We start from the raw sequence: 25751 nt of genomic DNA on the forward strand, positions 1-25751 counted from the left end.
GTCTTAAATGGAAACAATCCTGGGCCACTGAAGAGGGTACCTGAGGGAGGTAGACAGTAGTGTGGTGGGTAGAGAAAATACCTATCCTCTCTCTTCTCCAATCCTCTGACATGGAGGATGCTGTGGGAGATTTTATGGAACAGGCTAAGAAGTGGAATATGTCACTTAGGCTCACCTTCTATTGGCTAGTGTCTAGACATACCTGATTGTAGAGGATGGTGGGAAATGTAGTTCTTCTGTGTGCCTCAAAAGAAGAGTACAATATCAGCATTAGTGATTATCAGCAGAAGGATCAAGAATGACTCCCAATTTTCTGACCCGAGCACCTAGTGGATTGTTGGGCTTTTTTCTCTTCTCTTGGTAACTTTATCCATAATAACTGATAGCTTTTCCTCTCAATTCTACTTTCTTTTCAAAGGCTCTTTCTTGGTTATAATCGGCATATACAGTTCTTACACAACTCTCCCATTTCACCTTCCCCAAATTTCTCTTTTCATTTACCCTGTTTTATTTTCTTCATAATACTTATCACTATATGAAAGCATATTTGTTTCCTGTCCTCATTGGTATTTTAAGCTTTAAAAGGCAGTGACTTTTCCATTATCTTTACTATATATTTGTTCTTAGAACAGTGAATGACCCACAGTAGGTTCTCAAAATTTCTGTTTAGAGGAAGTATCACAGGATTCCATGAGCCATCTTAACCATTGTACCATTATTCTTTCTTCCTATTCTTATATATGCCTACTGGGTGTTCTCTCTATTACATCACTATTTTTGTTTCTCTCCTTACAGCTTTTCCTTTGCCCTCTCTAGTTTGATTTATATTTTGCCTTACAGATTTTCTAGTTAGCCTAATGAAAGAGGTTTCACTGGTGGAACCAGAAGCCATCCTAAAGTCTTAACAGTCCATGTTCCATTTTTATCTTCCTTTATATATTGTCAGGTTTCTATCTAATTGTTGCTATTTATTTGTTGCTGATGCCTTCAAAGTTCCTTTACTATTATCCCCATTCAATTTCTGTTACAATCTGTTGCCTTATCTCAGGACTCAACTCCTGTTCAGGCCAGTTTGTTTTCTTGAGATCTTGTAACAGTTTTGGAAGTTTTTTTCTCTATCACGTCCTCCTTTCTTTATGAAGTTATGTAGCTAAAAGACAGTAAGAAATAATAAGTAAGGATCAAGTATTTACTAGGTGTTCTTTTTCTTCCTTAACTCTAACTTTACTCTTTCATTTTCCATTGTTGTATAACAAACCACCTGAACTTAGGGTGTAAAACAGCAGCTACTGTATTATATTCATGGGTTTTGTGCAGCTGGAATTCAGAGAGGGCAAGCATCTTTGCTCAAGATTGTCTGAATTTTCATCTGGGAATGTTCAGAATGCTGGGATTGATTTGAGTAGCTGAGTGTTGGGAGCTGGCTTCTTTATTGACATGTCTGGTGGCTGGGCCAAATGATTCGAAGGCTTGGACTATAACCAGAGTTGCCTATACATGGCCTCTTCATGTGGCTTGGGGTGTGACAGCTGGGTCTGGGAGGAAGCATCTGGAGACAGAGTGTTCCATGAGACTGAGGCAGAAGCTTCGAGGCTTCTTCCAAACTAGTCTCAAAATCATGCAGTGAGACCTCCTTAGCATTCTTTTGATTACAAACAAGTCACAGAAGCTGGCCTGGATTCAAGGGGAGGGAAGTTCGGTTCTACCTTTGGATGGGAGAATAGCAAGGCCACATTGAGAAGAACAATATGGGATGGAAGATTATATTGTGGGCCATTACTGGAAAATACAATCTGCTACGTTGATCTATATATCATTGATGGGGCTTTCTCTGTTTACCTCAATGAGGTTGAAATGCCCTGAGGCCTTGTTACTCTTGTTACTCAAAGTGTCATCCAGGGACAAGAAGCATCAGTATCACCTCGAGATTTATTAGAAATATAGGATCTTAGACCACTGAGTCAGAATCTGCATTGGTAAGATCTCCAGATATTCATTTACACTTTAAAGTCTGCGAAATTCTGCCCTGGGTACATGGACCATGATGTGGGCTTGCTACATTAATATTATATCCACCCAATAACAAATGCAGAGGGAATAGTCGAACTGATCTGGATTAAATTCCTACTTACAAGCAGAATTTCTATACTTTAAATTATATGTCTCATACTATTTTGACTCTATTATGTTAATTGCAAGCTTGCTTATCTTTTTATGAATAGTATATCTATTTTCAATATGTATTTTCATATTGTATTATAATGCACAATCCTAGCTTTAATAATTAGTCCTTAAGCTCCTTGACTAAGGAAGGTTTGGAATAATGATGTACTTTGGTATGTGTTATGATGCTATTTTTTAATAATTTGTAAGATCAAAAAGTTAGTTTTGTTTGGATTTTACATTCCCCTTAAACAATTGTTTAATTGTTGGAATTTATAAAACTTTTTCTCTTCTGTGACAGCTGTTAGTAGATAACCTATTTTCTTCTGAATGAAAGAATATGATTTTTTAATTTGTTCCTTATGACTTAATTTAAGGTACCCTGACTCATTCTGCAAACTTTTAAAAACCCGAGAAATGTATACATACATAGAGTTCAATTCATAGGTTCCATTTACTCATGTTTTCTTTAAATAGTCATCTTTTTAAAATTTGTTTTGGAGTAAGGGAATACATACCCAAAAAGTCATTTTGATTGGCACATTACTTTTTAGGCAGTTTTTCTCAAATTATAATTTCCAGACGACTGCTATTTGCAGCATCTGAAATGCTTGTTAAAATTGCAGATTTCTGACCCCCATCCCAGTCTTTCTGAATCAGGCTCTCTGGAGTTGAAACACGGAAAAGTCTCTCTGGTTGGGAGCTAATTTCTTCGGCACACCAAAGTTTGCAACCTACTTTATGTTAGTCTTATGACCATATCTCAAGTTATTTATCATGGAAATAAGTGGGTCTTGGGATATTGGCAGGGAACAATAGCTTGCCAAATTCATATTTTTCCTAGGAACTGTAACATTGAAAGATAGTTTAATTGGAAGTCACTTTAGAGATTGTCTAGTAAAATTTTTGTAATTTTACAGATTATCAAACCAAGCCCCCAAAAGCTTAAGTGACTTTTCAAAAGTCATATTAATTAGTATAATAGCAAAGCTATGACCAGAACCCAAATCTTGTGTCAACCAAGCTAGGTTTCTCCTTTTTTGCTAGGTTGAGGTAGGTTCATCTTATCTGTAAGTGAGACAACTAGGTATGTTAATGAAAAGATCATAAAAGAAATCCCAAGGACTTAACCATAAGGCATCTATTGTTCTGCTTAAATTGGCCATGCTAATACCATGTTTCCCCCAAAATAAGACATCCTCCGAAAATAAGACCTACTTACAGGTTTCCTTCTGAGTGAAATATAAGGCATCCCCTGAAAATAAGGCCCCCCTAGGTTAAACATGAGAGATTTGGTCCACTGATTCTGAAAGAAATGGAGTCACAAGAAATTCACCAGGAAATTCAGGAATTGGATTGTTATGATGATGTTCCAGAATATGATGACATGATTGTCATTGAATAAATAAGCAAATTCTTGATACTGTAGGATTCACAGTTTGTCTGGTTTGTGTTGACAACTACCGTACTGCCGAAACGTATACAGGTAATAAATTTCCTTTATTTTCATTTAACAATAAATGTGTACCGTATTCTTCTTCATGGAAAAATAAGACATCCCCTGAAAATAAGACCTAACGCATCTTTGGGAGCAAAAATTAATATAAAACACTGTCTTATTTTTGGGGAAACAGGGTAAATTGAATGTTTGCAGCATTTGATCTTATTAAGGTTTTAGTCATGTGATTTGAGGTTTTCTTCTATGTCTTCATAAACCTTTTCATGGTTCAGGAAAAATTACTAGATAAAATGCCTTACCATGAAAAGCCGTATATTGATCAGTTAATGCACAGAATTTACAAAATAAAAATGAACTAGTTTTGCAGGAAAAGCAAAACTAAGCCTTTTATGAAATTAGGAGAGGATTTATTTTATTTATTTGTATTTTTTTCTGGATTCTCACAGAGTAAACAGTATATAATTATAATATTGAGAGAGGTCCACAACAACCGTCATGTTGTTATTACAGTAAAGAGCTTTCTTGGGTCTCTCTTTGTGTAATCTTTTTTATCATAGGCCTATAGGTTAACATTTTGTACAGTTGAATTAAAAAAAAAGGTCCTATTAGGGGCCCAGATAATGGAGGCCTGGCTTAATGGAGGCACGGATTGGTAATGGAGATTAGAGGAAATGAGTGGAACTAAGATGGATGCATAGGAAATCCCTCAGTCTTTAGGAAATCCTCCTAGAATTTTATATTTTGCAATGTAGATTTTGTAAGAATCAGGTAGTAGAGTTTTGGAGATTATGCTCTCTAATTAAGGAACTGATTTGGTGATGTCCAGTGTAACTAATTCATTTGTTTTAGCAATTAATTGAATCGTGAGTCAAGATAGCATAGTCCTCCCTTTTTCTTTTCTTCCCTTCCCTTCCCTTTCCTTCCCTTCCCTTCCCTTCCCTTCCCTCTCTCTCTTGTTTTTTTTTTTTTTTCCTTCCTTTCTTCCTTCCTTCCGGAGGGTCCATTCATTCCCTTCATAAACTAGATTCTGCAAACATACCTTTAGTATTATCAATTTCAAGGTAATTGTTACATGCTGTTGAGTCATCCAGAGGATCATAGTTGATTGAAATGAAGCCAAACCCAATATAAATCTGGAGTTTATCAGATTTATATTTTGGTTTAGCTGACATCCTTCTCAGCATCTCTTAATTTCCAAGCACTAGCAAAATTCACATAAAAATTATAACATATTGACAGTGAAAAGTACTATAGAAATATTGATAAAATACTGTCCAAAAAGAGTAAAATTTTTTTCCCTACCTTTGAAATAATTAAAGGCTTTATGGAAATCTATTGCAAGGCTTGAGGTATATTTTAGTGGCTTAAATTGTTTTTATTGATTTTAGAGAGAGAAAAAGGGAGAGGGAGAGAGAAAGAAACATCAATGAGAGAGAAACATCCATTGGCTGCCTCCTGCACACCCCCTACCAGGGATAGAGCCTGCAATCCAGGCATGTGCTCTAACAGAGAATCAGAACTGTGATCTCTTAGGTGCATGGGACAATGCTTAACCAACTGACACACACTGACTGGCTTAGCTACTTTTAATCTTCATGAATTTTATCCAAATGCCTTTCATAGAATTATGCTTTTTCAATATAAATAGAGTGTTTTGTTAACAAATACAGATTGGAATCTATGTTTCCTCTATTTTCCAGCCTTCTGAACTGTTTTTGCATTCCCTAACCACTGTGCTGTTGCAATACCATTGCAATACCCCTAAAGTTCAGGAAAGATTTGGAAATCATCTTCATGTAATAATATCTGTCTATTCTAAAGGTAAAATGGAACCAGGCAATGTGTTCAATTGGCACCTTGATATAATAAATGTTGGAGAAAGCAACACAGTCAAATGCTGATTCTCAAAACGTGTTTTCATGGAACTTTAGTGAGCTAAGATATAGTTGTTGTACCACTAAATTATAATGAGAGTTTTCAATATTACACATACATTTATTCTCACATGCATTAATATAAGATTTTGTCGGTGTCTCTCCCATACATTTACTAAGTTTAATTAAAGTAGTTTAAAACTGACCTGACATTTAAAACTTATTACTGCTTTTTAATGTTATGTGGAAATTGCAACCAATTTAGCATAACATAGTGAATATGTAGTTAACCTCAGTTTGTTATTTATTACGTTATTTGGCACATTTTTCCTGGCATTAAAAAAAATAAGCTACCTTGCTCTTCTCTCATGCCTTAATAGATTTGAGAATAACTGCAGTAAAATAATTTTGGGTGTCATAATTATAAATGGGATGTCTGCAAAGCATACATTTTTAAGAATATCTGGCACAGAATTTTCAAGAAAATCTTAATGATTCTTGTTGGAACTCCTTTTAAAATGACCTACAGATTTTCATTTTAAACCAAGTCAAACACAGCTTAATCTTTTCTTAGCGACTGATGTTTATTATTACCATCCTATAAAGACTAGAATTTTATATTTGTTGTAGGGCTTTCCCGTTTATAAGGGCACTCATAGACATGATCTCATCTGAAACTCCCTATGCCCCACACTGCTTACTTTCCTCTTCCACTGACACTCTGACGAAGATTAGGAAACCCTCTAACCTGGTTTATAGCACTGGGTGTCAAATATGGCTTGAAGACCCCTCTTAGTGAGTAGGGAGTGTGGCCGTTGTGATCGCTGTTTCCATGCTCAGAGGCTATTTGGCTTCATCCTGGATTCTTGGCAGTGTTCGGGTTGAGTGATGGAGCTGGAACTGTTGACCAGATGAGAGGGGAATTATGCTGCTGGATTTCTGGCATAGATCATTGTTTTCTAAAATCCCCTCTGAAATGCTGTATGAGGGCCTGTGTGAAGACTTAACTAAAAGATAAGTTTAATATGTGTTTGATGCTCTATTAAACATAAATATTCTATAAATTTGTGTTAAATTTTGGAAAATAATTTGAGAAATACAGTATATTTTCCATTTGGTTCCTGGAATAAGAGAATGGTCAATGTGCAAGGCTCTATATCATAGAGGGAAATTAATGAAATGTTTTTTTACATTATTTATATGTGTTTTCTTAAATTACACACACACACACACACACATTTATTTATTAATTTCAGAGAGGAAGGGAGAGAGAGATAGAGGTAAAAGCATCACTGATGAAAGAGAATCTTTGGTGGGCTGCCTCCTGCACGCCCCCTACTGGGATTGAGCCTGCAACCTGGGCATATGAGTGAAGGGGAAGTTTATTCATGTAGGTGGGGGGAGTACTGTGGGACTCGGGCCCATGTGGTTGGTGTAGAAAGAGCAAGGTGCATTGAAAGCCTGAAACACCCATAAGGCCAGGCCATATAGGGCTTTGTAGGCCACAGTCAGGAGTTCATATTTTGTCACTTTCCTCTATAGTAGGTTGAGGTAATATAAGTTCTCCATACCCTTGTTTCCCAGAACTGCCCTGCAGTTCTCTGAGTGAATAGGATATTCACTGTCCTCAAGCATGTCTTGGGCTTTTGCACTTCATATTCTTTGCTCAAGCCTGAGCTGTCTCACTCCTAATGCCTTCTGTCACGCCACCAGCAGGACAATCCTCTCACCTTTTCAAGAACACCACAAGTCCCTAAAAATTCTTTATCCCCTCCCTATATCATTCATTCACGTAATTTTTCATAAAAAAGTACTGAAAATATACTTTGTGCCAGCCATTGTGCTGGTGGTTAAGGAGACAACGATGAATTAAGATAGATAAGAATGCCTGCAGAACTGACAGTGCCTCGGGAGGCGGAACAATATATTTGGCATTCAGGTAAAACAACCTGGAATTTGTGTTGAGAAGAAAGAACACACTGTTCCTGAGTCAGAATGATTGGCTAAGATGAGCCCTAATTTATTTGGGGTCACCTAGTCTATGTGGGAAGAGAGTAAGAAAATCACTTTTAGGGAAGTAAGCTAAGACCTAGAGAGGGAAAAAAATAAGCTAAGGGATATGTGGCTTGGTGAGAGAAGGGAGTTCTAGACAGAATCAATGGCTTTCAAAGGCCTGAAGCTATAAAGAGCTTGACAACATCTAAGGAAACCCTAAACTGAACAAAGGCCCTTAATTCTGGGGCAATAGTGAGGTGAGGAAGGGGTGTGGCTTTTGTGATAGCTCCTTCTATACTCACAGGCTATTTGGCTTAATTCTGGAGTGTTGACAGTTGAGTGCTTGAGGTTATTTGGCAGGACTAGTTGATGCAGGCCTTGAAAGCTATGGTAGGGAGTGTGGTTTTCAGGGATATGTGCAATGAGAAACAATGGAAGTGTTTTAGACAAAAGAGTGACATGATTTTATTTGAGGTTGAGACTGCCATCTGTTCATTAAAATCCAGTTGTCTTTTCTCCCCGGGCACACAGCCAGATTCCATTTCCTGCCCCTCTTGGCTGTTAGCTGTGCACTCGACCCATGGAAGTAAGTAGTAGTGGTGAATATTGGACCAAGGCTAGCTCATAACACTCTCCCATGTGGGCTTCCTTCTGCTGTTTCCCCTTTTGACTGGGCAATCCTGTGAGCCATACAGAAATGGCAGAGCACCACCAGCTTGGATGCCTGCATGTCTATGTGGAACCAAACCTCCTGTCAGCTGGCATAGAACTGTCCTGAACTTCCATGTGAGCAAGAAAGAAGTACCTGATTTTTGAGCTATTCATTCATGCTTAGTCCATTTGTTACCACATTCTACAATAGTTTATCTAAAATTAATGTGATGTTTTGAAAGAACAGTTTTGGCTGCTGTGCTTTGTGAAAATGTGACAGTGTGAACAATAGCAACAGCCAAAGTGAAGTCCCATTGTGATGGAGACTAGGGAGATTTCAGTTAAAACAGGTTTTAGGTAATTTTAGATGCAAAATCAACAGCTCCTACTGATAGTTTGCTGCGCATAGTAAGATTTGAGTGTAAAAAAAACCCACTCACTTAATTTGATTCTCAACTGCCATATCACTTACTTTCTGGACTTTCCATAGCATATCTCATTGAATACCTTTAGGCATATATTTTATTTATTTGACTAAAGTGCCCTCAGTTGGAGGGCAAATAAACCACGTCTTTGAGAATTTTTATTTATCATGGTGTGTAGTACAGTACTTTTTAAAATTAACTTTAAAAATTAATATAACTCTGAATATAAGGATAGGCTTTCAGATTTTCTGTATAGAATTATTGGAGGTCACATGACCCAGCTATTACCTTGCCAATGATATTATCTTAATCTGGCTTACATTTTAATTGCCTTCTAAGGGAGAGGTTTAGCTGTGTTAAATTTCGTTCTACCTATGGTCTAGAGGGGAAAGTAACACCATGGAGCTTGGGGTTTGAGTGTTTGCAATAGAAGGTATGGTATGGAGAAATGTCAAAGGCATGTGGGCTAATCCTCACTACCCTCCCCATCACTTTCAAGTGTCCCTAGTAGTCATTTCTCTTTGCTCAGAGTTGCTGAAGGCTTCAGTGACCACTGTTTCCATCCAGAGTCAGACATTCATCTGGGAGAATCATTATGATCTACGGGAGTCTCAAGATAGGAGTAGTTTCTGTAATCCCAATGAGCAATGATGAGGTCTGTAACTTAGAAAGTGGCAGTCCAGTAGTTTTTTATGGAGTTTTTGGGGTTTTCTATGTACAATATCATGTCATCTGTGAATAAGGACAGTTTTACTCCGCCCTCCCCAATTTGGATGCCTTTAATTTCTTCGTCTTGTCTGATCTCAATGTCTAGTAGTTCCAATATTATGTCGAACAGGAGTGGTGAGAGTGGGCATCCTGTTCTTAAGGGAAATGGTTTTAGTTTTTGCCCATTGAGTATGATGTTGACTATGGGTTTGTCATATAGGGCTTTTATTATGTTATGATCCTTCTATTTCCATCTTGCTGAGAGTTTTTATCAAGAAATGGTGTTGGATTTTGTCAAATGCTTTTTCTGCATCAATTTATATGATTATATGGTTTTTATCTCTCTGTTTATGTGGTATATCACATTTATTGATTTCTGCCATTTGACCCAGTAATATCACTTCCAGGAATATATCCCAAGAAAACAGAAACATCAATTAGAAAGGATATATGCATCCCTATGTTCATAACAGCACAATTTACAATAGCTAAGATTTGGAAACAGCCTAAATGCCATCAGCAGATGAGTGGATTAGAAAACTGTGGTACATCTACATAATGGAATACTATACTGCTATAAAAAAGAAGAAATTCTTACCATTTGCAGCAGCATGGATGAACTGGAGAGCATTATGCTAAGTGAAATAAGCCAGTCAGTGAAAGAAAAATACAACATGATATCACCCACTTATGGATAATAAAGAGCATTATAAACTGATGAACAAAAATAGATACAGAAGCAAAGAAATATAAAACAGGCAGTTAAACTACAGTGGGAACACTGGGAAGGTCGGGGGGCAGGTAAAGACTTGTATGCATGCATATAAGCATAACCAATGGACGCAAGACACTGGGGGGTAGGGGAGTGGGGGCATATATGAGAGGGAGGAGGTAGGAGAGGTTGGGGGAAGGTCAATGGGGAAAAAGAAAAGGAGACATATGTACTACTATTTGTAATACTTTAAACAATAAAATAAAATAAAAATAAAATGGGGGAAAAAAGAAAGTAGCAGTGTAATTAGAAGATCCATGCATCCATACCTCTGAGCCTACTTTGTTTGTTAGTTTATTTTGTTCATTAGATTCCACATATAAGTGAGATCATGTGATATTTGTTTTTTCCTAGCTGGCTTATTTCACTCAGCATAATAGTCCTCAGGTCAATTTTCTTTTTATTAATAGTTACAGTCAGAATTTAAGATAGTAAATACTAAGTGTGGTGAAAGGACTCTGGTGATGCTTTTTGTAAGATATTGCCCCAAAGGTTCAAGGGCTATTTATATGTGCACAGCATCTAGGTAGGTGTAGAATTAGCATCTGGAGACACTATAGCTATTAAGACTTCCCTGTGAGGCTTAGCATGTATGTAGTTAGTCGTAGAAGTCCAAATAGAAAGGAGTGAGGGTACAGATTTGATAACAGTAGAAAAACTACAGTCAGAGCTGTATTTACTGAGAACAAATGCTATTTGGTAAGGTGTACCTACCTTTCATTCCTCTTTTGCTTGACACCAAAGTTGTAGAGACATTTGACCAACATGAATTAGAAAGGATGAGAAATTCCCCTCCCCCATCATGTTCCATAAAGGCCAGTGACCTGTGAAAATATAGAATAAATTTAGGGCCTGAGAAGAAAAATATGACTAACTTTTTGATCTGATATATTTTTGGAAATATTTACTATTTCCACATTAAAATGTTTTTTTCAACTAAATTGTTTTCAAATATACTGAAATTTAAATTAATATACATATTAATATATGACCTTTAAAGTAGATAAATGTAACTATTTGACTGTAATGTAGACTTGATACTTAAGAACAAATTTCAAACAAAACCATAATTTCTCTTCTTCTATCATACTGAATATAGTCCTGGAGTTTTCTAAATAAGCATTCATTTTCTAAAGAAGATGAAACAGAAAGTGATACTAAAAAAAGAGGTGGAAAAATTTAAATGTAAGAATAATCTTTTCAGTGTAAAAGGATGAAACTTGAGAAGGAAAGCAATATATAAAATCATGATATTAGATTAAGATAGAACAAATGTGAACTAGTTTTCCAAGTTAATAAAAATAGAAACTTGGAGTTTTCAATAAATTGTAAAAATCTAATTACAGGCCAAAATAAGTTTATGTACTGAGTGCACTATGGGACTTATTCTTCTCATAGCATAGTAGTATGGAAGTGAGATGTAAATGAGTTTAAAAAAAAGGGCAACAGGCATGTACAGAAGGTCCATAGTGTGTTGTTATAGGAAACTAGAAGTGTTTCTGGGGTTTACTTGCTCCATAAGATTTCTTTTAGAGATAAAATACCAAGTAGAATATTTAAATGCACTTCTTTTGTAGTTTGATGAAATGTATACATTGTATGATTTTCTTATTCTTACCATATTTAAAGTTCTTACTCTATCTTAAGTGAATTTTTTAGTCCTGTCATACATGAATTTATACCTCATATGAATTACTGATATCTCATAACACCTTAAACAATTTTAAATTTATAGCCAGAAGTGAAAATAAAAAGCATTACTTTTCACACATTAAAATTTTACAATTTAGAAAAGGTACTTATTCATGAGGTAATTTTTTAAGAAATTAATACATTTTATGCTTTCTCTAGGCTGGAATGATAAAAAGTCATGATGATGAGTATTTCATTGAACCCTTGGAGAGAGGTAAGCAGATGGAGGAAGAAAAGGGAAGGATCCATGTTGTCTACAAGAGATCAGCAGTAGAACGGGCTCCCGTAGACATGTCCAAAGATTTCTACTACAGAGGTAGGCGTCTCTGACAAGGCTTAATATTCATTGTAATGTTAACAAATGATGAAAACAACTCTCTAATCAATTAAGAGAATGTAATTGTTATGTGCTCTTGTATAATGTGGAGGCAGCAAAGAGGTTTATACAGGCAAAAGTAGATTTATGGTTGTTTGTATGAAAATAATACAGTAATATAAGAATAAACCCCTGTGTTTTGCCTAATCACAACTCTAAACCTCCTTTGCCTACCCTTGTATTTATAAAACACAAAATATGGCTTTCTTTTTTTGAAATAAATATAGTGCTCTGGCCAGTATGGCTTAGTTGGTTGGGCATCATCCCATGCACCTAAAGGTTGCTGGCTTGATTCCTGGTCAGGGCACATGCCCAGGTATGGGCTCCATCCCTGATAGGGGGCATGTAGGAGGCAGCTGACCGATGTTACCCTCTGACATTGATTTTTTTTTTCTTTCTCATCTTCTCCCTTCCTCTCTCTAAAAATCAATAAAAACCTTAAAAGTTTAAAAAAAAATGCATATAGAAATGTATTGTATATTATATGCATTGTTTTATTCCAGTGCATTTTTGTATCCCCAATATGTTTATTTATTATTTCTTTTAAAAGTTTAACATTAAAACTGTAATTTTTCTAGCTTATATTAAAATTTGAAAATATTTGTGCTTTCTAGAAGTATCTAAATTATGCTTTATTAATATCACTTAAAACATTTATAATAGTTATATTGACACGTCAAAGAGTTATATTTTGTTTTAAGAGTAGTGTGATTGGTATATTTGAAAATAAGTATGCTATTTGACTTGAAGGTCTGTTTTCTAAAGCTTGTTACAAGTGGATGAGACATTGAGTTGAATGCTTTTGTTGAATTTTACTTCAATATAGTCGGAGCACTAAAATCAAAGTAAATTATGGCACAAGAAGATTTTCTATTTATGTTTGTTTTAAGGAAATCTGAAAGTAACTTGGCATTAAGGTGATATTCTTAGGTATAAACTTGGGTATAAAAGTTTCCTGTATGGGGAAGAAAGGAAAATTGGGAATCTATGTTTTAAACCAAATCTCAAAAAGATTATATTTACTTTTGTCAACTCAACTCTCTGAATTAAAAAGGTAATGTAAATTTCCCATAGGGAGACTTCAAGGATATAAATAATCTTAATTGAGCAGTTACCTATCTTCTTTATTGAGTTGTTACCTAGTTATTATATTGATTTTCAGATGTCACCAGCTTCCTTTAATATGCTAGTCTCATTGACTCATAAATTTTAAAATAAGTGTAAAATGAATATAACCTGAAATTTTTTCAAAAACTTTCTGATTTGAAACAAAAGATTTGCATTAATAGATGTAGACTGTGCACCTGTCCTAGAGGGTCACTACCATCTAACAGAAAGAGAAGACACCATATTTAGACAGTGAAAATAGTAGGTCTACAACATCAATTTGTTCTGTTTACCTTAGATTAATACCTTTCTGATTTCTTCATCTGTGAATAGAGTTAAAATGCATTATACAATTGTAATAACTATGAGAAATGATATATGCAAGTTGCTGGATGTAGCCCTCAATAATAACAGGTGTTTAATCAAGGCTAGGTATTGTTTTCGTTATTAACTTATTAATATCCATTATTTTGTGCAAAAGATTTACATGTAGGAATTTTCATAAAGTTGAGTAATTGTCTTCACGTGTATACATTACTGATAATTCTCATTTATTTTTTCATGTTTTAAAAATGCCATTCTAAATCAGAAGGCTGGTTATGTCAAAGAATAGATAGTAAGATACTATCTGTAGTTTTGATTGTTATATATTAATCATATCTAATATTTCTTTTGAGACAACTGTTAAATATCTTTTTTTTTTAAAGCATAGCCCCGTACTAACTGGTTTGGCTTAGTGGATAGAGTGTCTGCCTGCGGACTGAAGGGCCCTGGGTTCGATTCTTGTCAAGGGCACATGCCCGGGTTGCATGCAGCCTTGATCCACAGTAGGGCGTGTGCAGGAGGCAGCTGATCAATGATTCTCTCTCATCATTGATGTTTATACCTCTCTCTCCCTCTCCCTTCCTCTTTGAAATCAATAAAAATATATTTAAAAAACAAAACAAAGCACATAGCCCACATGTTGTGGAATCACGTTGGAGGACTGAAGACCCAATTAGTCACTGTTTGCTCCATCTGTCATACCTATAGTTTCACCAAGGTGTATCCTATTGCTACATTTCAATTCCTGGTATTTCTATAAATATCAGCCCTGATACTTTTTATTAGTATGCTAACTACAGGGAAAAAATAAGATTATTTTTTCTTAAAATAAGAAAATTGTGAGAAATAATATGTTTAATACTTTTGATGCTAGGTTAGAGAAATTTAGTAGTCATTGCATATTAATATAAAAGAATTGAATGGGATTAAGTTAATTTGAGATATTAAATTTTTTAATTATTTAAAAATTTATAGTATCAAAATCAACATACCCAGATTTTGTAACGCCTACATTGAGACTATTTGAGTTTTTCACTTGTGAATGGAGACTATTGCCTTACAGTAGAAGTATTCCACAAAGGAGAGTGATGGAATTTTGAGAAGGTTCTCAGTGGTCATGGATGAAAGAAAAAGAGGTTCCTTTATTAACTCTCAATTACTTTGAAACTTGAACCAAAATAGAACCATTCAGTTTTCTTAGAATGTTCCATTATAAAACCTAGCATGAGCTTAATGATTTTTATTTTCTTATTTATGAAGTTCTGATTGAACTGAATTACTGGTGATATCACTTGTTTTCTTTGGAGAATGTCAAATTGTAACCATATATTTTAGAAGTGCAAATCTCTTCCCAAGGCAAAAAGAGATACAGATTCAGAACTATAAGTGTACCATACTATAATTCTTAAATTCTTCTTTTAACTTACTGGTCATAGGACTGAGAGCCAAGCATTTTTGTGGATTAAATACTTAACAGCTAAAAATTAAGAATACCTTTTCATACCCCATTTCATCATTTTAAAATGTAAAACAGAACAGATTCTAGGAAGAGAAAGGCATATTGATTTAGACATGAAAACTATAGAATAATATGAAATAGTGCTTTTTCTGGATCAACTCAGGGTGTTATTTTAGGAGATGCATGAGGTTTTTCCTTAAAAAGTTATATGAAGAGGAAAAAATACATAAGATTTACTTAGAAAGAAACACAGTTGAGGGTCCTGGTCTTCATAAATTTCTCTGACAGCAAGTCATCAGGAGGGGTTTTGAACTAAGCAAGGCACTCCTGACCCTATAGTTTCATCATGAGGGACCATGTAATTAGTTGTCACAGTAATTGCCTGGCTTTGTGTCTTGCTTTGTCAGCTTGGCAACTCAGAACTGCCTTTGATTTGAGGTCTGTAAGTTGGTGCAAGCATTCTAAATTAAGCCCCATTTTGATCTAACCTAGGTGAATGGTAATGAGAGAGAGAGAAATCAGATTGGATTGTGATTGAAGTAAAATTGATGGGGTTGATGGAATATATGTTAGGTTTAGAGAGAAAGAGAGTGATCAAGGATAACTTGAACTTTTAATCAGGAAGACTAGAGAATTATCATTCTAGATTTCAGGTATTAAAATGAGAAATAGAAATAAGCTTGATGGGCAATGACAAGTGGGAATGCATTTGGCATATTGAGTGTTTAGATAAATTAGAATGATAGGTGAAGTAAAAAGTGCATAGTATATTTTCAAAATCATTTTCCAGATTCAGTGCATGAATGGCCTTATATGCATGTTCTGATAGAGGTGGGTAAAGGTTAGCTTTGGAGTTAGGTGAAAGCTGTTGACTTGTGGATGCTTGGAATGTCTCTGTTTGCCTTCTAATCTCTCGTTTTCAATTCTATATCAATGAGAATAGAAGGCGTACAATGCACAGAAGTGGAAGCCCATGAAAGATGTTTGCTACCTAACACTATAAGAGAGGAGGAAATTATGTCCTCAAAAAAACAAGAACTAAAAAGAAAAAGAAAAAAAAAACATGCTTCTTCTACATTCAAGAACCCTAAACTATTATATTTCATTTGACTGAAGGCTAACTTCTATTTGTATTTCTTCCTCTAAAAAATATTTATCTGGGTTTCCAGTAAAAGTCATGACTCTGAACCAATGGAGATAGTATATTGTATGGTACAACTCAACAAAAACAACCATTCCCATATATTGCACAGATTCCCTTTCTTTGACTCTCAAAAGATAATTTGTATTATTTTTGAAATGTGAAAAAATATGAATAACTGTTTAAACATATATTGAACTCAGAAAATCACAGATTCAGTGCTCTGCTTTTAGTTACTCTTTAAAAAATAAGTCCTAAAGCACTTTTAGATTTGGTAGAATAAACATTCTCTTCCAGCCCTAGATGGTTTGGTTAGACTAGCATAGGCCTGCAGGTTGAAGGGTCACTGGTTCAATTCTGACCAACGGCATGTACCTTATTTGCAAACTCCTTCCAGGCTCAGGCCCTAGTCATGGCTCATGCAGGAGGCAACCAATCGATGTCTTTCTCTTACATCAGTGTTTCTCTTTGTATTTGCCTTTCTTCCACTCTCTCTAAAAATCAATGGAAAAATTTCCTCCGTTAAGGATTAAAAAATAAATATTCTTTTTCCTTGCAGGACTTGTGGGTATTCATAACACACAACACTGTCAATTTCTGACACACACAAAAAAATACCACCCTTTTCATTTAATAGCAAACATGCACTTGGCATGCTTATGATAAAGAAACTTGTCTACTTTGTTATAGAGGGAGAGTTGAATATACTTTATGTTTTGATTCCTCCTTTGGGAGTATGAAATTCACACCCATTTTTGGCATCTTTGGTTTGGACAAAATTATTTTATACTAGAGGCCCAGTGCATGAGATTTGTGCACTCAGGGGTGGGGGGGGGGCATTCCTCAACCTGGCCTGTACCTTCTCACAGTCTGGGAGCCCTCTGGGGATGTCTGACTGCCACGGAGGCAGGAGAGGCTCCTGCCACCACTTCTGTGCTCACCGGCCATGAGCCCAGCTTCTAGCTGAGCGGTGCTCCCCCTGAGGGAGTGCACTGACCACCAGGGGGCAGCTCCTGCATTGAGCATCTGCCCCTTGGTGGTCAGTGCGCATCACAGTGACCAGTCATTCCCCTGTTTGGTGGATTTGCATATTAGCCTTTTATTACATAGGATTTTATGGTCTTTGAATTTTTACTTGTTAACAACATGACTAGTAAACCATTAAAAGATCATAATGTTCACATCCAGCATTTTATTAGTCATCAGTTTAAACTAAGATAAAAAAACAAAACAGAACAAAATATACCCCTGATCATCTCTTAAGAATGTGTACATTGTCATTAGTAAGAAATCTAGCTTTAGGCAGTCTGTTTTATTTTAGAGTGTGGGGGCTGTTACTTGTATGACATCATCAGCTTTTCATATTTTTTATTTAATCCCTAAGCCCTTAGGTATCTCCCTTCAAATTACAACCTATTCATTCACCAGAAGCTTTGTGTTAAAGTAATTTTTGTAATTACTTCCGACTAGTGGGAAACAGGAATAGTAAGCCTTTATCTCCTAGCTTCCTTTCAGGATTTTCATTTTCCTGCATGAACCCAAGTGCTTGTGATGCTGGTGTGGTTGTCATGGCGCTGTGAAGGAGTCTTTGTCCCAGGTGGGAAACATGTACAAGTCTGAAATGATTTGGGAGTTGCTCCTGGTTGCTGGGGAATGAAACTATGAAATAAGAATTGGAATAATGGGAAGACTATTCCTTATTTTAGGGGTCCTAGGAACAGAGTCCTTCCTATAAGCATGTCAATAGGTGCTAAAACCCTTTGTAATTACAAGTTCTCATGACCTATGCTCCGATCAAAGAGAAACATTGATAGGCTTTGTAATACACATGCGTGCATGCACATGCATACGCACACACATATCAAACAAGAGAAATGAAATTGAGAAGATTTTTTAAAATTAAATGAAGCATAGAACATGATATGTCTAGATCATTAAGATCTGCTAAGTAGCAGCCATTCTTTTAGGTAAATGTTAAACGATAAAAATTTCCCAACTGGTAGTTTATAGTTTATCATTTGAGGATAAGTACTATTTATCATTAAGGCTAGTACTATTAGATTCATATGGAAATACTAATTATATTTATTACATTCCTTTTCAGTTAGGTTTTCTGTCTTTTATAATCTAAGTATTTATAATAATTATTGATCAAAATGAAGGCAACAGAATATTGAATTATTGCATAAAATAACCAGGAATCAGGGTTATAGTTAAAGGGCTCTCAGATGTGACACGTAAGAGTAATACTTTTTATTAAAATATCTTACTGGGCTCTTTTATTTCTTCACGAACAGTTTAAAAAAAAAGGAATGTGTTTATGAAATAAACTTCATATTATTTCCAATAAATAATTGAAGTAAAAAGACTAACTATTGAGAATTCAGAGATGCTGAATTACCATTTAGTTTTTGATGTGGCATTAATGGAAAAAGAATTAGAAGGTTTTAGATATATCTGGGTGATGGAAGTGCAATTGAAAGCAGTTAATTTATCTGAGGGTAGAAAGCTAATGCAGATAATTTAGGCCAGATCTTAATTCTTAAATTAAATGACTACCTACTAAGAAGTAACTACAGTAGACCCTTGAATAACACAGGGGTTAGGAATAACAACGCCCATGTAGTCAGAAATCTGGGAATAACTTTTGGTTCCCTACAAAACTTTACTGTTAGCCTACTATTGACCATAAGCTTTACTAAACAATTGATTAGCACATATTGATATGTTATATTTATTATATTATTTATTCTTACAATAAAGTATGCCATAGAAAAGAAAATGGTATTAAAATCATAAGGAAGAGAAAATACATTTACTGTACATGTTTATTTATCTGCGTATATAAGTGGAACTGTATAGTTCAAATCTGTGTTGTTCAAGGATCAACTGTCTACCAGTTGACTCATGAGGGAGCAATTAATACCAAAAAGAAATTTTGTTAGTAATTGAAATGCATTTATTATTTCTAAATATAAAATATATCCTATTATAAAAGTAGACTTTTAGTGTTTGACTTTATTCATGTCAACCATTTTTGCTTAGGAGGGTTAGACTCTGTTTTAAGTAAAATATTAAGTACATTTTGACAGTGCTCTTGTCAAGTGTGCCTACTTTAAACACATGGTCAAACCTATACTTATTTTCTTTTGATGTACAGCTTATAAACTTTCATGCTAGTGAGTGGGAGTATTTGTGTAAGGAATTTGAGTGTTTCTGAAGGTTCATTATTTCTAACTAATATGGCTGATATTAAAGATAGTTTGCTGTAAAGTAGATTTTATTTTTTCTGTCATTGAATATTTTCCCTGCTGCTCATCAGTCTTTAACTTTAAATATAACATTTGTTTATGATGATCAATGTTGTTCACTTCTGATTGTCTTCATTTGTTACTTTGCAAAGATATTTTCCCCTGTGGTCCCCCTGCCTGATTGTAGAAAATTCAGGTGTGTGTGTGTTTTGTTTTTTTGTTTTGTTTTGTGTTGTTGTTTTGTTTTTGTTTTCTTTCATTATAGGATCATTTTATCCCTGTCTCTCTGCAAGGCATCTTCCTGGTAGATGAGGTAAAGTCTATTAATATTGAAGAGAAATAAAGTAATGGGGGAAAATAAGTGTAGCATAGAATAATAATTTTATTTGCAAATTGTTTGAAATCAGATGATGGGCATTGTGAATTAAAATACAAGAGCTGCACATAGATAAAAATAAAGGCTCCTTTAATACAGAATTCTGCCAAATAGCTTAATATTTGGTTTTATTCTTTCTAAATATGAGAAATTTTACTCAGATTTTTATATTCTCTAAATACCTAAATTTAAAGGTTCATAATGAAACTTTTAAACTTGGGACTTTGTGTATGATAAAAAGATTTGTTCTAGGAACATTTGGAGCCATTTCCCTAAATGAGAATATAAAGTTTATTGTAGATAAATAATTATATACAACATATTCTTGTATCATTTTCTAGTGTATCTGGAAAATACACTGAGTGGGCAGATTATTATGATCTCTGAATGCATAATAATCTGGCCACTCAGTGTGTGTGTGTGTGTGTGTATATATATATATATATATATATATATATTAGAGACTCAGTGCATGAATTTGTGCATTGGTTGGGTCCAGCCAGCCTGGCCAGGGGGAGGGGACATGGGTGGTTGGCCGGCTTGCCTGCTGATTTAACTCTTGGTGCAGGGGACAATTTGCATATTAGCCTTTTATTATATAGGATATATACTGAGTTGCTAGATTATTATGCGTTAAGAGATCATAATAATCTGGCCACTCAGTGTATCTTGGACAGGTCTGAATGAGGTATGAGTTCAAATTTTATTTGTTTGCTTGCTTTTCAACTTTCAGAACTATTGTGGCCACTTATCTTCCCCCACATTAATGTGTTATTTGTCTTTAGGTGAGATATTTGTTTATAATTTTAGAGCTTGATTAATAATACCAAACATTCTAAACCTTTGACTATATTTTTGTTGAAGGCCAAAAGACATTCTTTAATTCTGAATGTCTTTTAGCCAATTCCTATGGAAGGTTTTGTTTCTATTTAGTGTGCTTTCTAAATTGCTGTATGTTATTTAAATGTCAAGAATAATGTCTGTGTGGTACTGAAACTTTGCATTTTACTTTTAGCCCTCTGCTTCAGAATTTTGGCAGGTTTTGTTTTCATGTTTTATCAGTTCTTACCCAATGTGCTAAAAATAAGTAATTAAAATCAATGCCTAATGCCCTTTTAGTGAGAAAAATGAATGATAAAAGCAGATTCTCTTTATGTTCCTGCCATGATACCAGTACTAATAAAATGCCACTATACAGAATTCTAATAAGAAGAAATTAGGGTATTAAAACAGCTTTTAAATTTCTTCATTTCCAATTTTGGATGACATATATAGATAAAACCAATATAGGAGTTTGATGTAAATAAACATTGTCATTTCTCATTTCATGAGGTTGGGCTTGGTTTTTGAGTCTGGGGATATCCTAGTGGCCATCACTGCTAGGTATAGTAAACGCACAGCCCTATTTATGTTTAAAGGAGATATAATTAAGTTAATCAGACTATGTCTGTTGTTTTTGTCTCTTTCAAAATTTTTCTCTTGTTTGAGATGACCCAACATTTGAAAAGCCAATTGAAGGATCTGTATGTTTGTTGTAGGGTTGCTGTCATCTAAGTTTCTCTAGGTAGCTTTCCTTCACCCACCAGTATTCTTTCTCTTAAGTTAATGGAAGAAATGTTCTAACCTCCTGTCTTCCAGACTTAACCACATTAGTAATGAATTTTTATGATATACCCTAGTATTATTTTTACAGATCTGAAGCATGGACAAAAGAGTCATTATAATAATCACCCAAATTTTTATTTTTGAATAAAAAACCAACTTTCATGGATATTTTATCTTTCCTAGTTATATGGCCCCCATTATATTGCAACTCAGACCTCAACTCAAAGCATACACAAGAGCATCACTCCACTCTGTTTCTTCTTTTTGTGACTTTCTGACAACTTTGATAAAGCAACTAAAACCATTTGAATGAACTTCAAATTTTGTGTTCTAATTAGAAATAAGTAAAATGAGAAGCCAAGAATTTGCTCTAAGTGGTGGGAATTATGAACATGGACTTTCCTTTTATTAATAGAATGGCTACATTGTAGCACATATTCATTCTTTACAAATATTTGTGGGGAAAACTAAAGAACAAACAAAAACAGGGGAGGAGGAAGCCCAGCTATCTTATATCCTGGAATGCATCTTATTTGTACATATGTTTTACATGTTAACCAGGACATGGGCTTCTTTGGCTGGCTTAGTAGGTCCCTCTGGGCTGATATTCCTTGTCTGCCTGGCAGCTGCTAGCCCTGCTGGCATTCACTGCAGGTCTCTCTCAACTTGACTGGAGGCTGCTCTCCCAGGTGCTGCAGACCACCCTGAGTTCTGGCTAGGAATCTGGTGTACCGGGCCCACGTGATCCTCCCACAGCTTTGGTTGAGGGATCGCGTTGATCCTGGATTAGCAGCTGCAACAAGCTCCTCAGGAAACGCAGACATTGTGTTCCTGTAGCACAGGAACCAAGGGGAGTCATGGCTCTGGCTTCCTCAGCTGCTACCGGACTGATGTGATTAAATGCTAGCAGTCCCTGAGGTGTTCTTCCAGAGTCCCCAAAATAGTTCCAGGGAAAAAAGCTTTGGCCTTGGAGGTCCTCCATGATCTGTAGTTTCAATTCAGTGTCCCTTCTGTTCTGAGAAGTGGCCTTGAAGGGTACTATCTCCTCGTGTCTGCCTGTCTCCCTTGTCCCAGAAGCAGTCTAAGGTCAAAAGAGCCAAGTTTGCCTTTTCCTTCCTCTAAGTAAGTGCTTTGTCCTCACTCCTCCAGCCTCATCACTTAGACTATGGAGGAAAAACAAACAAATTAAAAAGACCTTTATGTTCCCACCTCCATCCAGGTCTAGTATTGATATATTGTATATATTAGGTGAGAACTAAGGATTTAGAAAACCCTTTTTCTCTCCAGACAGCCTCACTTATGAATCTATTTTCTTTAGAAAATCTTACTTGAAATCCCCAAGTTGAATATTGAGTCACTTTATATTCTTGATGCAAGAATTCTAGTGCCCAATGGTCTCTATCCTTCCCTTCATCTGCCTGCCTTCAAGGCCTTCCAGTCAGTGCTTGGAGATGATCAACAAGTAGATCATCTATGCATAAAGGCAGAGAAGAATGAACATGATCTTTCCCAGATACCATTCCAATTGCATAAATTATCATCTTTCTAGGACCCACCTTGTTGTAATTCTACATTATTGTATTTATAGAAACCATATATATCAAGGGGTTGTTGAAATGCCTCTTTTTTGGAATTTTTTCCTCCCCCATTTTATACATGTAATTTCAGATAAGAAATGACAAAAAACAATAGGGTTACAAATGGAATTAATAGCAGAAAAAAATAAATGTTACCTCCATAACTTAAGCAAACATACCACATGATTTGCAATCTGAATTGCACCACAAATAAAGCTTTGACATCCTGAATCACAAGAACCTTGAAATCTTCAGATTTCCAATGTTTTTATGTCTAATTTCTGAGTCTTAATTTTACTTTACTATTATTTTCTTTTTATAACTAATATATACAAATATAGAATTTTATCCCCATTTTCACAGAATTTTATTCATGGTTAAAAGGGAAAATCAGATTTATTCTTTTTGTGAATATAAAAACCTGATGCTTTATTTATATGATTAAAAATAAGTGATTTTTATGCAAATCAGAAAATAGTAGTATAGTTATCATGAGCTTATATACTCACCTTTTCAGGATTTTTCTAACTTTTGGTCCTTAGATATAATAATATGTTGAAAGTTAAAGGTATCATGACCAGTCCTCCTTCAGTACAAATAGGAGGTCATCTGTTTTAGTCTTTTACAGTTCTTGGCAATAATAAAGGAAAAATTAATAAGGCCAGTCATGAAGGCAGTTTCTTACTTTAGGTACCCAGATCCAGTGACTAAAGCTTAAAGGACAGTTTGAATGTGATATACAGCAGAAAAACTAATGGGAATAGGAAACCACAGTGCTCAGTATTTAGTCCCTTGAGAATACCCTTACATATTCTAGATATAGGGGCAGAATATGTTTATTTCAGAAAGCATATTTTGATTAGCATAAGAGCATGTTGCTTTAAGATGGGATCACACACATTCTCTGTTCCACCTCCTTCCACACAGGCTCTAACCCCACCTTAACAGCCATTCCTATAAAAGGTGTTTCATAGCCAAAGGAAGAGACAGGCCAAATGTGTTAAGTTTCTTAGAGTAAGGTTAGCCAAGGCATATCCTATGTAAAGACAGACTCAAACAGTTGAATCTGACCTCTTGAGCCAGTTTTAAAATTAGATCCTCAACCTGGTTTTTAGAAGACTAAAGAAATCAAGAATCTAAGCAATTACTTTTTCTTTTATGCAAGACTATTTAACATGTTTCTCTCTAACAATCTTTACTATTTCCCATCTTACAGAAAAGGAAACATATTTTTTCAGATAGCTTATTAAAAAATGAAAACATGCATGAGAGATATAGTAAGTGTCCATAGTTTATGCCGTCAAAAAGTCTGAAAACATAAGTGAATTTATTGATGCATTTTAGACAAACCCCTAGCATGTTACTGATACAATATACTGTACATTATTTTTATTTTTTATTAGGTCCTCAATATATGCGCTCTCATCAAAGAGTGTGGTATACTTCAATAAAGATTGGTAAAGAAACATACAATTAAAACTAAACCTTCCTATATAATAAAAGCCTAATATGCAAATTGATTGAAAAGAGGAACAACCAGTCGCTATGATGTGCACTAACCACCAGGGAGCAGACACTCAATGCAGGAGCTGCCCCCTGGTGGTCAGTGCACTCCCACAGGACTCAGCCAAAAGACAAGCTCATGGCTGGTGGGCAAGCCCAGCGGTGGTGGCGGGAGCCTCTCCCACCTTTGCTGCAGGTGGATGGTAAGGAGTGAGGGGTCCCGGACTGCTAGAGCCCCGTACTGCAAGAGGGATGCCTGACTACCAGCTTAGGCTGATCCCCAAGGGGAATTGGGCCTAAGCCGACAGGCAGACAGCCTAAAGGGGTCCCAGGTTACAATAGGGTGCAGGCTGGGCTGAGAGCCCCCCTCCCCTCCCAGTGCACGAATCTCATTAGTAACCCATTATAATGACTGATCTAGAAAACATGTCATCAGGGTTTGAGGGTTTTAAAAGATATTTAAAAATACCTAGGTACTGAATCAAGATTCAATAACAAGAGAAAGGAAGACACCCTTAAGGAAGAAGTTTAGGCACTGACATTGGTTATAGTATGTACAAGTACCAAAAGTACCAAAAGTGTAAAAGGCACTTGTAGAAATATTACCTCAAGGTTTATTGTTGCACTAGAGGCCTGGTGCACCAAATTCATGCACCAGTACAGCCCCTAGGCCTGGCCTGTAATCAGGGCCATCTTTCCTGGCTGCCGGCAGCAGGCCCTGCCCCTCCACTGCCACAGACTCCCAGTTCCCCATTTCCCAGCAGGCTATTGGAGCCTGCTGGCCAGGGGAGGGACTGAGAGATTGGCCTGGCCAGCAAGCCCCAATCGGGCTATTGGGGCCTGAGGGCTAGGGGTAGCTTTTTTGTTGAGCATCTGCCCCCTGGTGGTCAGTGTGCATCATTGTGACTGGTTGTTCTGCATATTACCCTTTTATTATCCTAGATAATAAAGAACTAATATGCAAATGGTTGTCACATTGTCACACTATAATGACTGATCAGCAGGGACCTGAGGCTGCATGGTGCCTGGCAGTGCAGGGGACCTTACGCCATGCCCCTGCCCTGGGACTGGGTTGGGGACCTGAGGCCACGCGCCCCCAGGCGAGGCTTGATGGGGGACCTGAGACTGCACTCCTTGCCTGGTGAGGTTTGGGGTGGGGCCGGCCGGGTCTGGGTCTCATGCAATTTCGAGGTGTGTGCGAGTGCATCAGGACTTGACTCTGGGTCCCACAGCACACCCCAGATCTGATAGGAGGGAGGTTTTCTTATACATTTTACTAATTTTCTTTCATCT

General features: G+C 36.0%; 1 protein-coding gene across 2 annotated transcripts in view; it reads left to right on the top strand.

Annotated features, from left to right (window-relative positions):
• ADAMTS3 (ADAM metallopeptidase with thrombospondin type 1 motif 3) overlaps positions 1-25751 on the top strand; it is a 237137-nt gene that overhangs the window by 100451 nt on the left and 110935 nt on the right. For both annotated transcript variants that reach the window (XM_084889724.1, XM_084889723.1), the window contains exon 4: positions 11899-12055. In XM_084889724.1, the coding sequence (XP_084745850.1) occupies positions 11899-12055 (157 nt within the window). The remainder of the gene's footprint in view (positions 1-11898; positions 12056-25751) is intronic.

This window comes from Pipistrellus hanaki, assembly GCF_964339955.1.
Source record: "Pipistrellus hanaki genome assembly, chromosome: 1".
Classification (NCBI taxonomy): Eukaryota; Metazoa; Chordata; class Mammalia; order Chiroptera; family Vespertilionidae; genus Pipistrellus; species Pipistrellus hanaki.